Source organism: Hemitrygon akajei, chromosome 19 (assembly GCF_048418815.1).
Source record: "Hemitrygon akajei chromosome 19, sHemAka1.3, whole genome shotgun sequence".
In the NCBI taxonomy this organism is placed as follows: Eukaryota; Metazoa; Chordata; class Chondrichthyes; order Myliobatiformes; family Dasyatidae; genus Hemitrygon; species Hemitrygon akajei.
The window spans coordinates 60,589,344-60,602,864 of record NC_133142.1 but is presented as its reverse complement, the minus strand read 5'-3'; the positions used below and the strand labels follow the sequence as shown (position 1 = coordinate 60,602,864).

General features: G+C 43.9%; 1 protein-coding gene across 7 annotated transcripts in view; it reads right to left on the bottom strand.

The window, feature by feature from the left end:
• The window catches only part of cacna2d2a (calcium channel, voltage-dependent, alpha 2/delta subunit 2a), a 904,752-nt gene that overhangs the window by 14,071 nt on the left and 877,160 nt on the right, over positions 1-13,521 (bottom strand). For all 7 annotated transcript variants that reach the window (XM_073072591.1, XM_073072592.1, XM_073072594.1 and 4 more), the window contains 2 exons: positions 7,260-7,412; positions 4,213-4,265 (listed from right to left, as the gene is read on the bottom strand). In XM_073072591.1, the coding sequence (XP_072928692.1) occupies positions 4,213-4,265; positions 7,260-7,412 (206 nt within the window). The remainder of the gene's footprint in view (positions 1-4,212; positions 4,266-7,259; positions 7,413-13,521) is intronic.

The following is a 13,521-nucleotide window of genomic DNA, read 5'->3' as shown; positions in this document are numbered from 1 at the left end:
GTGGGGTGAGACCTAAGGCAACCTGCGCCTCATGCTTGAAGGTAGTAGTGAAAAGGTGGGGACCTTGATTATTGATGCTGCTTTCTTTTGGTAGCACTGCATGTAAACGTGTTTAACGGTGGGAGGTCTTTGCTTGTGAAGGACGGAGCTGCATCCATCACTCTCTGTAGCCTTTTCCATTCCTGGGCATTGGTGTTTCCATACCAGGCCATGATGAATCCAATCTGGAGACTCTCCACTGTGCATTTTATCTATTTATTTAGAGAGACAGCACAAAACAGGCCCTTCTGTCCCATTGAGACAGTGCTGGCCCAATTACACCCATGTGACCCATTTTCCTCCTCACCCTTGGAGTATGGGAGGAAAGCAGAGCAAGCACACGTGGTCACGGGGAGAATATATAAACTCCTTGCAGACAGTGAAATTGAACCCAGATTGCCGGTGCTGTCAAAGTATTATGCTAACTGACATGCCACTGTGCTACCCCTGCATCTATTGAAGTCTGTCAAACTTTTTGGTGATATGCCAAATCTTCTAACAAACATCTAAGCAAGTAAACATGCTATTGTGCCTTCTTTGTGATGGCCCCCTGGTATGCTAATGCCAAGGAATCTAAAGTTACTGACCCTCTCCACATCTGATCCCCTAATGAGGACTGGCACATGGACCTTTGGTTTCTTCATCCTGTAGTCTATAATCAGCTCTATGGTTTTGCTGATGTTGAGTGAGAGGTTATTGTTGTGGCACGATGCAACCAGATTTTCAATCTCCCTTCTATATGCCATTTTGCCCCACCTTTTGATTTGACTAACAACAGTAGTGTTGTCAGCAAACTTAAATACAGCATTGGGGCTGAACTTAGCCATCCAGACATAAGTGTAGAGCAGGGGCTGAGCACACAGCTTTGTGCTGCACATGTGCTGATGGTGAATGTGGAAGAGCTGCCGTTGCCAATCCCTACTAACTGAGGAACTCGAGGATCCAGTTTCACAGGGAAGTATTGAGAGCCAGATCTTGGAACCTAATGATTAATTTTGAGGGGATGATAGTGCTCAATGCTGAGCTGTAGTCAATGAAGAACATCCTGATGTACGCATCTTCATTGCCCAGGTATTGCAGAGATGAGTGAAGAGCCAATGAAATAGCATCCGCTGTTGATCTGTTGGAATAGTAGGCAAATTGGAGTGGATGCAGGTCACTCCTCAGGAGCAAGCTGATATGATTTGTTATGAATGTGCCACAGCTCTGAGGGGCCGAAGGGTGCGGGGGTAGCCCCCTCCTTTGTGAGAATCGCAAGATCACTATTGAGTCAATTCAGGAGACCCAGGAAATGAGAGAAAGACATGCAGAATCCACAAGGCGGTGGAATGTGTCTTGGCCTCCGAGAGGCGGACCCATTGATGCCGGCTATGGTCTCTTGGAGACGGACTTGTGTATTGCATCCTGTACGATGCATCGACGCCCCAGGCAATGAACCAAGGAGGAGGTTGGTGGAGGGATTGCATCATCCCAACCTGATTAACACCTGAGACCCTGTGAGTCAGGATAAAAAGAGGGTCTGTGGGAACAGCCCCTCAGACGCACCAGAAGAAACGCTAGAAATCCCGTGACAGCGTTTAATAGCGACAGCCGGTGGGGGGCTCGTGTGCGTCCTTCCCTTGCCTGGGATTGGCGGCCTCACCACGGAAGAACGGCTTTAGCTAAAGGAGAGGCCACAAGTGAACGGCCACACCAACGGGACTCCCGACGGATCGAAATCATAAAGGTTGGAAAACCCGCAGCGGTAACTGTTCCCATTCTATTCCTATTTCTCTCTCTCTCCAACAAAGTGCAACTCAGCGACAACCAAAAGACGACTGCTCGTGGAACTGCAGTGAACTGTACATTTCCATCGGACAATTCATTATCCCCTAGACAATGATAGAGCTTATTTCTTATTGATTATTAATATACCCGCACTTTTAGATTTAGTATTGACAACGTATATTATCTGTATGTTTGCATTGATATTATTTTTGTGTATTTTTACTAATAAATACTGTTAAAAATAGTACCATCAGACTTCAACGGACCTCTCTATCTTTGCTGGTAAGTGACCCAGTTATGGGGTACGTAACAGATTCATGAAGAACCTCTCAAATAAATACATCACAATGATGTAAGTGCTACTGGGGTATAGTCATTGAGACAGGTAACCATGCTTTTCTTGGGCCCTCGTATGATTGAAGCCTGCCTGAGGCAGGTGGCTACCTTAGAGTGTCAAAGTAAGATGTTCAAAGTTCAAAGTAAAATTTATTATCAGAGTACATACAACCCTGAGATTGCTTTTCCTGTGTGCATACTCAGCAAATCTATAGAATAGTAACTGTAACCTGGATCAATGATCAACAAACTGTGAAAATGCAAATATAAATAAGCAGCAATAATTAATGAGTATGAAATAACGTGAAATGAAGGAGCAGGAAATATAAGATAAAGTGAGGTCATTTGAAATAGAATGGCCAGAAATTTGAAACACCAGAAATAGAATGAGTGTAGTTATCCCCTTATGTTCAAGAGCCTGATGGTTGAGGGATAGTAACTGTTCTTAAACCTGGTGGTGCGAGTCCTCAGGCTCTTGTACCTTCTACCTGCTGGCAGCAGCATGGCCTGGGTGCGAGGATATCTAATGATGGATGCTGGTTTTCTACGACAACGTTTCATGTAGATGTGCTCAATGTTTGGGAGAGCTTTACCCGTGATGTACTGGGCTGAATCTACTGCCTTTTGTAGGTATTGGTGTTCCCATACCAAGCTGTAATGCAGCCAGTCAGCACACTTTCCACCATACATCTATAGAAATTTGCCAAGGTTTTTGATGACATCGCTTTCTTTTTAATTATATTTTTATGATTGGTCCAGGACAGGCCCTCTGAGATAGTGGCACCCAGGAATTTAAATTTACTGACCCTCTCCACCTCTGGTCCTCCGATGAGTACTGGCTCATGGACTTCTGGTTTCCCTTTCCTAAAGTCTACAATCAGTTTGCTGGTCTGATTGACATTGCGTGACAGGTTGTTGTTATTACACCACCCAGCCAAGTTTTTAATCTCCCTCCTGTATACAGATTTTCCTTTATAGCCCACAACAATGATGTCATTAGCAAACTTGTGTATGGTGTTGGAGCTGTACTTAGCCACACAGGCATTGGTGTGAAGTGCGTAAAGCAAGGGGCTAAGTACATATTCCTGTGGTGCTCCTGTGCTGATCGAAATTGTGGAGGAGATGTGTTGCCAGTCCGAACTGACTAGGGTCTGAAAGTGAGGGAATCCAGGATCCCAATACAGCCCAGGTCTTGGAGGTTACTGATTAGTTTTGAGGGGATGATGGTATTAAATGCTGAGCTGTAGTAGATAAAGAGCATCCTGATATATGCATTTTACTGTCCAGAAGTTCCAGAGTTGAGTGATGAGCCAATGGGATGGCATCTGCTGTGGACCTGTTGCTTCGCTAGGCATACTGGAGTGGATCCAAGATGCCACTCAGACAGGAGCTGATATGCTTCAACACCAGCCTCTCAACACAGTTAATCACTGCGGATGTAAGCGCTGCTGATGCCAGTAAACACTCCAGCCAGTTGATTAACATATGACTTCAGTACTCAGCCAGGCACACTGTCTGGGGCGGATGCTTCCCATAGATTCACGCCATATAGTGGAGGCATTATTTCTTGTCACCAGGGTGTTTTAACTGTCCATTACATTGAGCGACTCTTTGAGGTCCTATTTAACTTATGAAAGACTCCACTGACCTCACATAAGAGTTAATGCACCAAATATTGTGAATACGGAAGCTCCTTTCAATTTACCACGTGATCTACAGGGATGGTGATTTTAATATCAACTCCTTGACTGTTGAGCAAGTCCAAGAGTGGAGCTGAGGCTTCTGTTCTCAGAGACTGGCCAATAATATTGGGCAACAGGGTCTCACTTTGAGGAAAGAAATTAGCAACTCAATGACAGAGTGAGAATCTTTCAATTATAAATCTTGCAAGGTAAATAGGAATTATTTTTCAAATTAGAACCCTGGACTCCATTTCACTCACCATCAGGACCACACGCAAACACAAAATACATAATCATTTGGCTCACACACAACCTACTTTGTCATGAGGTACTGAAGGGTATGACCCTGTGTGGGATGTCAACATGAAAGATAAGAGAATTATCTTACCAGGCAGCAGCTGAGCTCCACCAAGCCAGGTTCAGCAAATCAGAAACTGTAGGCTAAACAAAAACATAAAGCACTAATCAGAGATTCTACACGCCAATAGAGAAATACAGCTTCATATTTCCTGCTACCCTTCAATAGGTAAGTTCTAGCAGGAGCTGCTATTCTAGATGTGATACTGCCCAGATTGACTTGCTAAATATGTCAACAGTTACCTTCCTTAATATCACCTTTCCTCGCTGCGGGTTGTAATCCATTACTTGCTGTATTTGGATAATTATACATTGTTCTGGTCACACCACTGTTCCCTAGATATTATCCCAATGTACTAGTCTTACTGAGTCCCATACTGGGACATTCTTTTCATCTTATTGAGCTTCTTGCTTATTGAACCAGAAAGACATCTTGTTCCTCTTTCTCCCTGTCAGTTTATTTGCTAGGGCAGGAGATTGCTCAAAGTTTCCCCGTAATTGGAACTGTCCTTTTAATCCTTTATACTATACACAGTTCACCCCTATTAGTGTGACTGGTTCCTCTTATCATTTATCTCAATTCACAGGCATCCTGTGTACATTTGATAGACACCTCCATTCTTACATGTACCACCATTTCATTTCCAATTAACTTGCCTGCCCCATCATTTTGAATGTTTCGAATGTTATCATAATGTTACCAGGACAGCGGTGACACATGAAAGCATGTGGAAGGGCATCCAGGACATCACCAATTACAAGACAACATCACCTGACTGTGCAGGTGATGCCTCCCTCCCAAATGCGCTGAATAACTTCTACGCCCGGTTTAAGGCAGAAAATGACATGGCGACGAGGAAGTCCACCCCTCCTGCGAATGACCAGGTGCTGTGTCTCTCCATGGCCGATGTGAGAAGAACCCTGTGCAGGGTCAACCCACTGAAGGCTGCTGGACCAGACAACATCCCTGCTAGAGTGCTCAGAGGATGTGCAGACCAGCTAGCAGATGTTCTCATTGACATTTTCAACATCTCCCTGAGCAGCGCCACCATTCCAACGTGCTTCAAGGCCGCCACCATCGTCCCCATGCTGAAGAAGTCTTTAGTGTCTTGCCTAAATGACAACCGTCCTGTCGCACTTACATCCATCATCATGAAGTGTTTCGAGTGGCTCGTCATGAGGCATATCAAGGCCCTGCTGCCCCCCTCACTGGACTCTCTGCAGTTTGCGTACCGTCCCAACCACTCAACAGATGACACCATTGCCACCACCCTCCACCTGGCCCTAACCCACCTGGACAAAAAAGACACATACGTTCGGATGCTGTTCATAGACTTTAGTTCAGCATTCAACACAATCATCCCTCAGAAACTGATTGGAAAGCTGAGCCTACTGGGCCTGAACACCTCCCTCTGCAGCTGGATCCTAGACTTCCTGACTGGGAGATCTCAGTCAGTCTGGATCGGGAGCAGCATCTCCAACACCATCACACTGAGCACGGGGGCTCCCCAGGGTGTGAGCTCAGTCCACTGCTGTTCACTCTGCTGACCCACGACTGTGCTGCAACACACAGCTTGAACCATATCATCAAGTTCGCCGATGACACCACCGTGGTGGGTCTCATCAGCAAGAACGATGAGTCAGCTTACAAAGAGGAGATGCAGCGGCTAACAGACTGGTGCAGAGCCAACAACCTGTCTCTTAATGTGAACAAAACAAAAGAGATGGTTGTTGACTTCAGGAGGGCATGGAGTGACCACTCCCCACTGAACATCGACGGCTCCTCGGTAGAGATCGTAAAGAACACCAAATTTCTTGGTGTTCACCTGACGGAGAATCTCACCTGGTCCCTCAACACCAGCTCCATAGCAAAGAAAGCCCAGCAGCATCTCTACTTTTTGCGAAGGCTGAGGAAAGTCCACCTCCCACCCCCCCATCCTCATCACATTCTACAGGGGTTGTATTGAGAGCGTCCTGAGCAACTGCATCACTGCCTGGTTCGGAAATTGTACCATCTCAGATTGCAAGACCCTGCAGCGGATAGTGAGGTCAGCTGAGAAGATCATCTTCTCTTCCCGCCATCACAGACATTTACACTACATGCTGCATCCGCAAAGGAAACAGCATTATGAAGGACCCCATGCACCCCTCATACAATCTCTTCTCCCTCCTGCCGTCTGGGAAAAGGCTCCAAAGCAGTCGGGCTCTTACGACCAGACTATATAACAGTTTCTTCCCCCCAAGCTATCAGACTCCTCAATACCCAAAGCCTGGACTGACACCTTGCCCTACTGTCCTGTTTGTTATTTATTGTAATGCTGGTACTATTTTTGTGCACTTTATGCAGTCCAGTTTAGGTCTGTAGTCTAGTGTAGCTTTCTCTGTGTTTTTTTATTACGTAGTTCAGTCTAGTTTTTTGTACTGTGTCATGTAAACCATGGTCCTGAAAAATGTTGTCTCATTTTTACTATGTACTGTACCAGCAGTTATGGTCGAAATGACAATAAAAGTTGACTTGACTTGACTTGATAATTTGTAAAATCCAGCCACTAGACTTGTACAATCAGACATCAGTTCTCCATTCTCCCTGTGACATCTACTTCTTCAGTTTTCAATACTGCATTCCATTTCCCTATTATCTTACTGTTCTTTGTTAGTGAATGGAAATTCAAACAGCTCTCGCTTAGCAATAATCCTGTTTATTTATACCATATACCTATTTTCATGCCCTCAGGGTATTTACTTTATCTCTTGTTGCATTATGAACTTTATTCACTATTTTCCCCTGAGAAATTTCTTGGAGCCATCAGTCTTTCAGAGATCCTATCACATAGAGACTGCATTAGCTAGAGGATGACAATGAGTACTGATTGTTATGGGCAGTGTGGCTGATCTAACTCTTCAACACCATCGAGCCTGGAGGGATTCCTGTTGTTTTTCTTCATCACTTACCTCCTGCAGCCCAATCAGAGAGGGCTTTTCCCACCCTCATCTCCAATATTTTTATAAAATATATTTACAACATAAAGAGGAAGACATACCTCATCTCCTGATTTCTAACAGTGAGTATAAACTTACAATGAAGATGGATCTGGGTGCTGCTCCTGTGTCAGTATTATGGGAGGGGCCACACACAGACTGATAGTCATAGGATTCTCTTCTTGTGTAGAATGAAGCATTGTAGAGTGCATTCATCAAACTGGGATCCACTTCACTGAAGAACATACCAATCTGGAGAAATAACCAGATACATAGTGCACTTTGAAGCTTTTCTATATGGCATTTGTGTCATCTATAAATGTACCCATTCGCTCATCCACATTACCATCGAAGTCATTTCTACGTATCACAAACAGCAGAGAATCCAGTTCAGATCTCCGCAGAACACCACTTGTCATGGACCTCTGTACAGAAAAGAAATCATATCAACCACTACTCTATTTTCTATGGCCAAGCCAATTCTGAATCCAAATGGCCAAGTCACCGTATATCCCACTCATCTTAATCTTCTGGATGAGCCTATGATGAGGAACCTTGAGAAGATAATTGTAATAAGTCTTCTTTACCATGAAGAGATTAAACATTTCAGATACCTTTATCTCTCTGAGTTGACCTTCAACAAGCACCTGATCTTCAACTCTAACAAACCTCCTTGTTAGGGCATATTCTGGAGTTATGGAATACAGCAAATGTTAATTTCAACAGCAACCAGTCTTCAGATCTGAAAGTGGATTGCAGATTGAATTTAAAATGCAGTTGAGAACAATGCTATTTCTGGAGCTGCAGACTGGGGTTGTTGCCAAACCAGGAAATATCCATTCACACAAAATGTCTGCATATGCATGATGCAGCTGTAGAGACAGGTGATTAAGGCTACATCCACACTGGACCGGATAATTTTGAAAACAACAGTTTCACATAAAAATGATAGGCGTCCACACCTGGCATTTTTGAAAATACCTCCGTCCACATTAACACGGGTATTTGGGCGATCTCCTCCTACTGGGCATGCGCAGGACACATCTACAGAAAACAAGCGACATGTTTGGTGTCGAATCTCGCCGTGAAAGTGCGTGTTTGTGCAGTTACAGACTAGAAAAACTTAAAACAAAATTGCCAAATGACAGACAGCGTTAGCTGTCATGCAGGGAGACTTAAAACTAAAAAAAAATACTGGAGCACGTGGAGGCAATTGACAGGGAGTTCACGGACAGTATGACCCGGCTGACAACGAACATCGAAAAACTGACTAACTCTGTTGCATTAACAAAGCACCTTGTTAAATGTATAAAACACGTCTGCATCAGTGTTATCTTGTATTTCCATACAATGTTACATTAGGCTGTTACACATCTATTGTCAGAGAAGTACTTGCATAAATAAGTAAACCACCTTCATTCGAGCAAGGACAGAAAACAGGGCAAAGTGAGTATACTTATTTATTCAGCAAGTTATGGGTCAAAGTATTTGGTGAGTACATTTCTAACTCTTCTGGCTTCAGTCTCGTTGCCATCTGTTCTGAAATTGTTAGGTTGTGCGGGGGGGTTGCGTTCAAGAAAACAATTAAATGCCGCGCAGCCGCCACCATCTGTTCCGGCACTTCATCACATTGTTTTAAAAAATCTCCTGTTACCCCGTCCACACTACTCTGCCCAATCGGTGTTTTTAAATTTACACACTCTGGAGGGCGTTTTAGAAAAGCTCCATTTTCAGGGGATGAAAATGCCATTTCAGTGTGGATGGAGGGTCAAAACGAAGAGAATTTATCCGGTCTAGTGTGGACATAGCCTAACACTCATTTTGGGTGTGTTGGAGTGAATATTTAGGTATTTGAAATTAAGTGCAATTCAAAGTGCAATTCATACATTATGAAGCATTGTAACCATCGAAATTGTCCTGTTGTTACTCTTGTTCTTTAACATACAAAGTGTGATGCAACACTGGGTCAGGAGGCCTCATCTTCCAGGAGTGTGTCCAGTATGATGCCTGCTTGTTGTGCTGAATAATGTCCTCTCTGTCACTAGCTTCAGTGTCTCCCGGTGACTTTGTTCACAGTCACATACTCCTCTTGACTAGAGGTCAGCTTCTTCTCACTACCCTGAGCTGTTCCTACCCCAGACAGTATTCAAATTCATGACTTTGTTCGATGGCAACTTCTACAATTTCCCTTAAATCTTTGGCCAAGGCTTCGACCACGTGCTGTAATTTTAAGAGATGTGCAGAAATGAACGACAAACATCTATCTGCTCAGAGGTCAAAGCAGAGCAAACTGACTCTACCAAATCATCCATTCAGCTGCTCTGTGTCTGGCTTCTGCCTCAGTGAAATGCCCTGGCCATTCACTTCATTAGCAACTTGGTCTAAGTTGTAAGCGTAGCAAATAGGACCCATTTCTATTCCCCACTCCAGTCATCCACCATGGAAAATGCCACAGTGAACCACATTAGTGATGCATCTGAAGAACCTTCTACACAACTCAAATAATTAATGACTAACTGAATCAGCGAAAGCCTGTGGATGATACTAGTCCAGTTCAGGTACCGGACAAACAGCTAGAGACTTGGCCTTCTGATCTGTGATTATGTGCTCAGATCTTATCACTGGAGATTCAGTTTGGAATTTTAAGTGTCACGTACCCCGTGACCGAGTTACCAAACCAGCAGAAACGGAATGATATGTTGGGGTCTGGTGGTACTGTAACTAAAGGTGTTTATTAGTAAACTAAGTAATACAGTATCAAAAATGCAAATATACATATAAAACAGGTTAGCAATGATATATACAGAAGTGTAGGAATAAGAATCAAAAGCAAGCTCTATCGTAGTCTAGGGGTAAATGAATAGTCTTAAGGTAATGCAGAGTTCAGTTCAGTTCAGTTTGGGTTGAGGTAGTTGCTGTTGTGACATGAGAGAGAGAGAGAGAGAGAGAGAGAGAGAGAGAGGGAGAGAGAGAGAGAGAGAGAGAGAGAGAGAGAGAGAGAGAGAGAGAGAGAGAGAGAAGAGAGAGAGAGAGAGAGAGAGAGAGAGAGAGAGAGAGAGGAGTGAGAGAGAGGTGAGGGAGAGAGAGGGAGAGAGAGGGAGAGAGAGGAGGGAGGAGAGAGGGAGGAGAGAGAGGAGAGTGAGAGAGAGAGAGGAGAGAGAGGAGAGAGAGAGAGAGAGAGAGGAGAGATATGAGCAGCTGCAGCAGGCAAACATTCCGTTGTCTTCTTGTTCTGTTGTACTGTTGTGGTCACCCGACTGTGACCCCCTACCGTCTCCCGGCCAGACCGACATTCTTCAGTGGTAGACTTGTTACCCAGGCGAGGGTGGACACACACACAAGCACCCCCCACCAGTCTGCCTTCACACACTGTGAGCCTCTGACCGATTCCCCCGAAATCGATCCCCCAAGCCCCCACCTTCCTGTGGGTGCACAACACTCGTTCAGTGTCCAGTGGCGTGTCTGCCTGTGTCTCAGCAGACTCGTCCTTTTATCTCCCCTGCCAGGGTACCAGCCATCCATCAACTGATCATGTCCATCAAACTGGGCCACTCCCTCCTGTCTCCAGCAGGCACCCCCTGGCATCACTCTGCTGTGTCAGCAAGGATTCACACAAGCAGGCAAAGTCCTTGGAAGTAAAGTCAACAATCAGTGGAGAAGCCATAATTTTAAATCTTGTGTCCTCTCTCATTATCAGCATGTGCAGCAATGCTGCCCTCTCTCCCTCTTTATCTCTTTATCCCTCTCATTAGCAGCATAGTTCATGGGGGGGGGGCAACTCTGGACCCCACCCTCCCCATGGTTTTCTCATCACCCATAACATAAGTTTGCTGCTGCCTCAACCTCAGGTGCTAATTGATGGTTGGACTTTGTAACATGAACCATGTAGGTGCTCCATTTACTCCCAGAATACAGATAATGTGTGAATTGGGAAGTTAACTAGCTACTGTAAATTGCCTCTAGAATGGGAAGAATCAAGGAGTCAATGGGAATGTGAAAGACAATGGGCTTTGGAGGCAGTGCAGAGGAGGTTCACCAGGTTGATTCCAGAGATGAAGGTATTAATTTATGAGGAAGGATTGAGTCGCTTGGGACTATACTCTCTGGAATTCAAAAGAATGAGAGAGGATCTTATAGAGACATACAAAATTTTGAAAGGGATAGATAAGATAGAAGTCGAAAAGTTGTTTCCATTGGTAGTGAGACTAGAACCCAGGGAACATTGCCTCAAGATTCAGGGGAGAGGATTTAGGACGGAGATGAAGAGAAACTGTTTTTCCCAGAGAGCATTGAATCTGTGGAATTCTCTGCTCAGGGAAGCAGTTGAGGCTTCCTCACTAAATATATTTAAGAAACAGTTAGATAGGTTTTTACATAGTAAGGGGATTAAGGGTTATGGGCAAAAGGCAGGTAGATGGTTTATGGACAGATCCGCCATGATCTTAATGAATGGTGGGGCAGGCTCAATGGGCTGGATGGCCTACTCTTGCTCCTACTTCTTACGTTCTTATGTTCTTAATAAGAACGGGAATAGAAATGACAGGATTATCCTGTTAACCAGCATGGACTACATGGATGGACCCTCTTTATGTCAGGATATTGTATGATTGGTCTGTGGTTTACATAGAACACAGAACAGAATAGCACAGGGACAGACCCTTCACCGCCTAACCTGCACAATGTCTATATTTCTGCACATTCATTTGCAAATCTAACAGCCTTTTAAATGCTTCTGTTGTATCTGCCATCATGACCATGTATCTGCCTTGGGATCCACCCTTACCCTTAATAATTTTATGCTTGATTTCACATCCCTCCATGGTGTCTCCTCTCTGTAACTCTGTAAAATCCTGATGTTCTATAATTTGTCTCTCCAATTCTGCTCACGCATTTCTGATTTTTTTCACTGTTGACAACTTTGTCCTCAGCTGTCTGAATACGCTCCCCAACCATTCTGCTGACCACACCTCCAGGCAACTCTGCTCTTTACCCATGACTTCTGGAAACCAGGTCTGGTGCACAGCCTACTATTAAATTCTACCTTACTGACATACTTTATTTGGATTGATTTGAATGTTTAGCTGAAGGCTCAACCATAGACTGCAATGCCATGACTGTTGTTTCAACAATCCGAGTACAAGGCTTGATAAAGTATCGTCTCACTTATGTTTTCAGTGTCGTAGCACATGAATAAACCCCTTTCCACTAGCAACTGTGCTACCAACCCACAAAATGGTTCATGCACCAAGCAGCCTTCACTCATCTAACAATCACAATATCTCTACCAATCACTATTTCCCACACCCACTCACTTTAAACACTTGTTGCTATCTTGCACACTCTACACTCATCAACCACGGTCAACTTTTTGAGATTCCTTTGCAGAACATAAGAGGTGTACAAGATAGAAACAGACCATTCAGACCACTACATTCATGCTGACCTTTTTGCCCAGCAATACTAATCCCATTTGCCCATTATAAGAACCTATCCTTCTGTATTTGTGGTTTGAACACAATTTTGAATCAACTAAAGGTCATAAATAATCCTACTGCATGCTGCTCCAGTTTTACCAATATGTCCTTTGCCAGAGACTGGTTAGAACTATATTTTTTTGTTGACAAAATTGTGACAGTTACTTGAAAACAAACCTAAACTTCTGAGAGACTGAGTATGGGAGTTCGTGCTGTATGATGCACTTCCAGATAACTGAGCTCCAAGTCGCTCTAAGATCGTTTGTCTTTGCTGGTTTTGTAATAAAGGATCAAACTATTTTTTTCAGGCTGATTCATATCTTTGGATACGTTTTTCAGTATCCACAACACATATCAGTGATTCTGAGATCCACAAACTGATTAATCATTCATGTCCAGGTCATGAATATACTGTATATCAGAAGGTCCCACTGCCAATCCCTGTAATACTCCACTGGTCATAGACTTCTAATGAGAAAAACTACGTTCCATCACTACCATCTGCTTCCTATCACCAAGCCAAGTTTGGGTCCAATTAACCAGCTCACCTTGCATCCACGTGCCTTACCTTTCAGACCAGTGTAATATGTGGGATATTTTCTCATGCCTTATAAAATATCAAAGAAACCTCTTCTAGCATGCTTGACTGTTATCTTATCAAAAAAATGAAATCAGTAACATGGTTTCCCCTGCAAAAGGCCATCCATCCTGACTATCTCTCATCATCCTTTCCTTTTCCAAATGTGCATACATCTTATCCTGAGAATTTCTTCAGTAATTTCCCCACCACCCACTTAAGGCTCACCAGTTTGCAGTTACCAGGCTCAACTCTCCTGTTCTTCTTAAATAAATATTAGTCATCCTCCTGTTTTTTGGTAACTTACCTG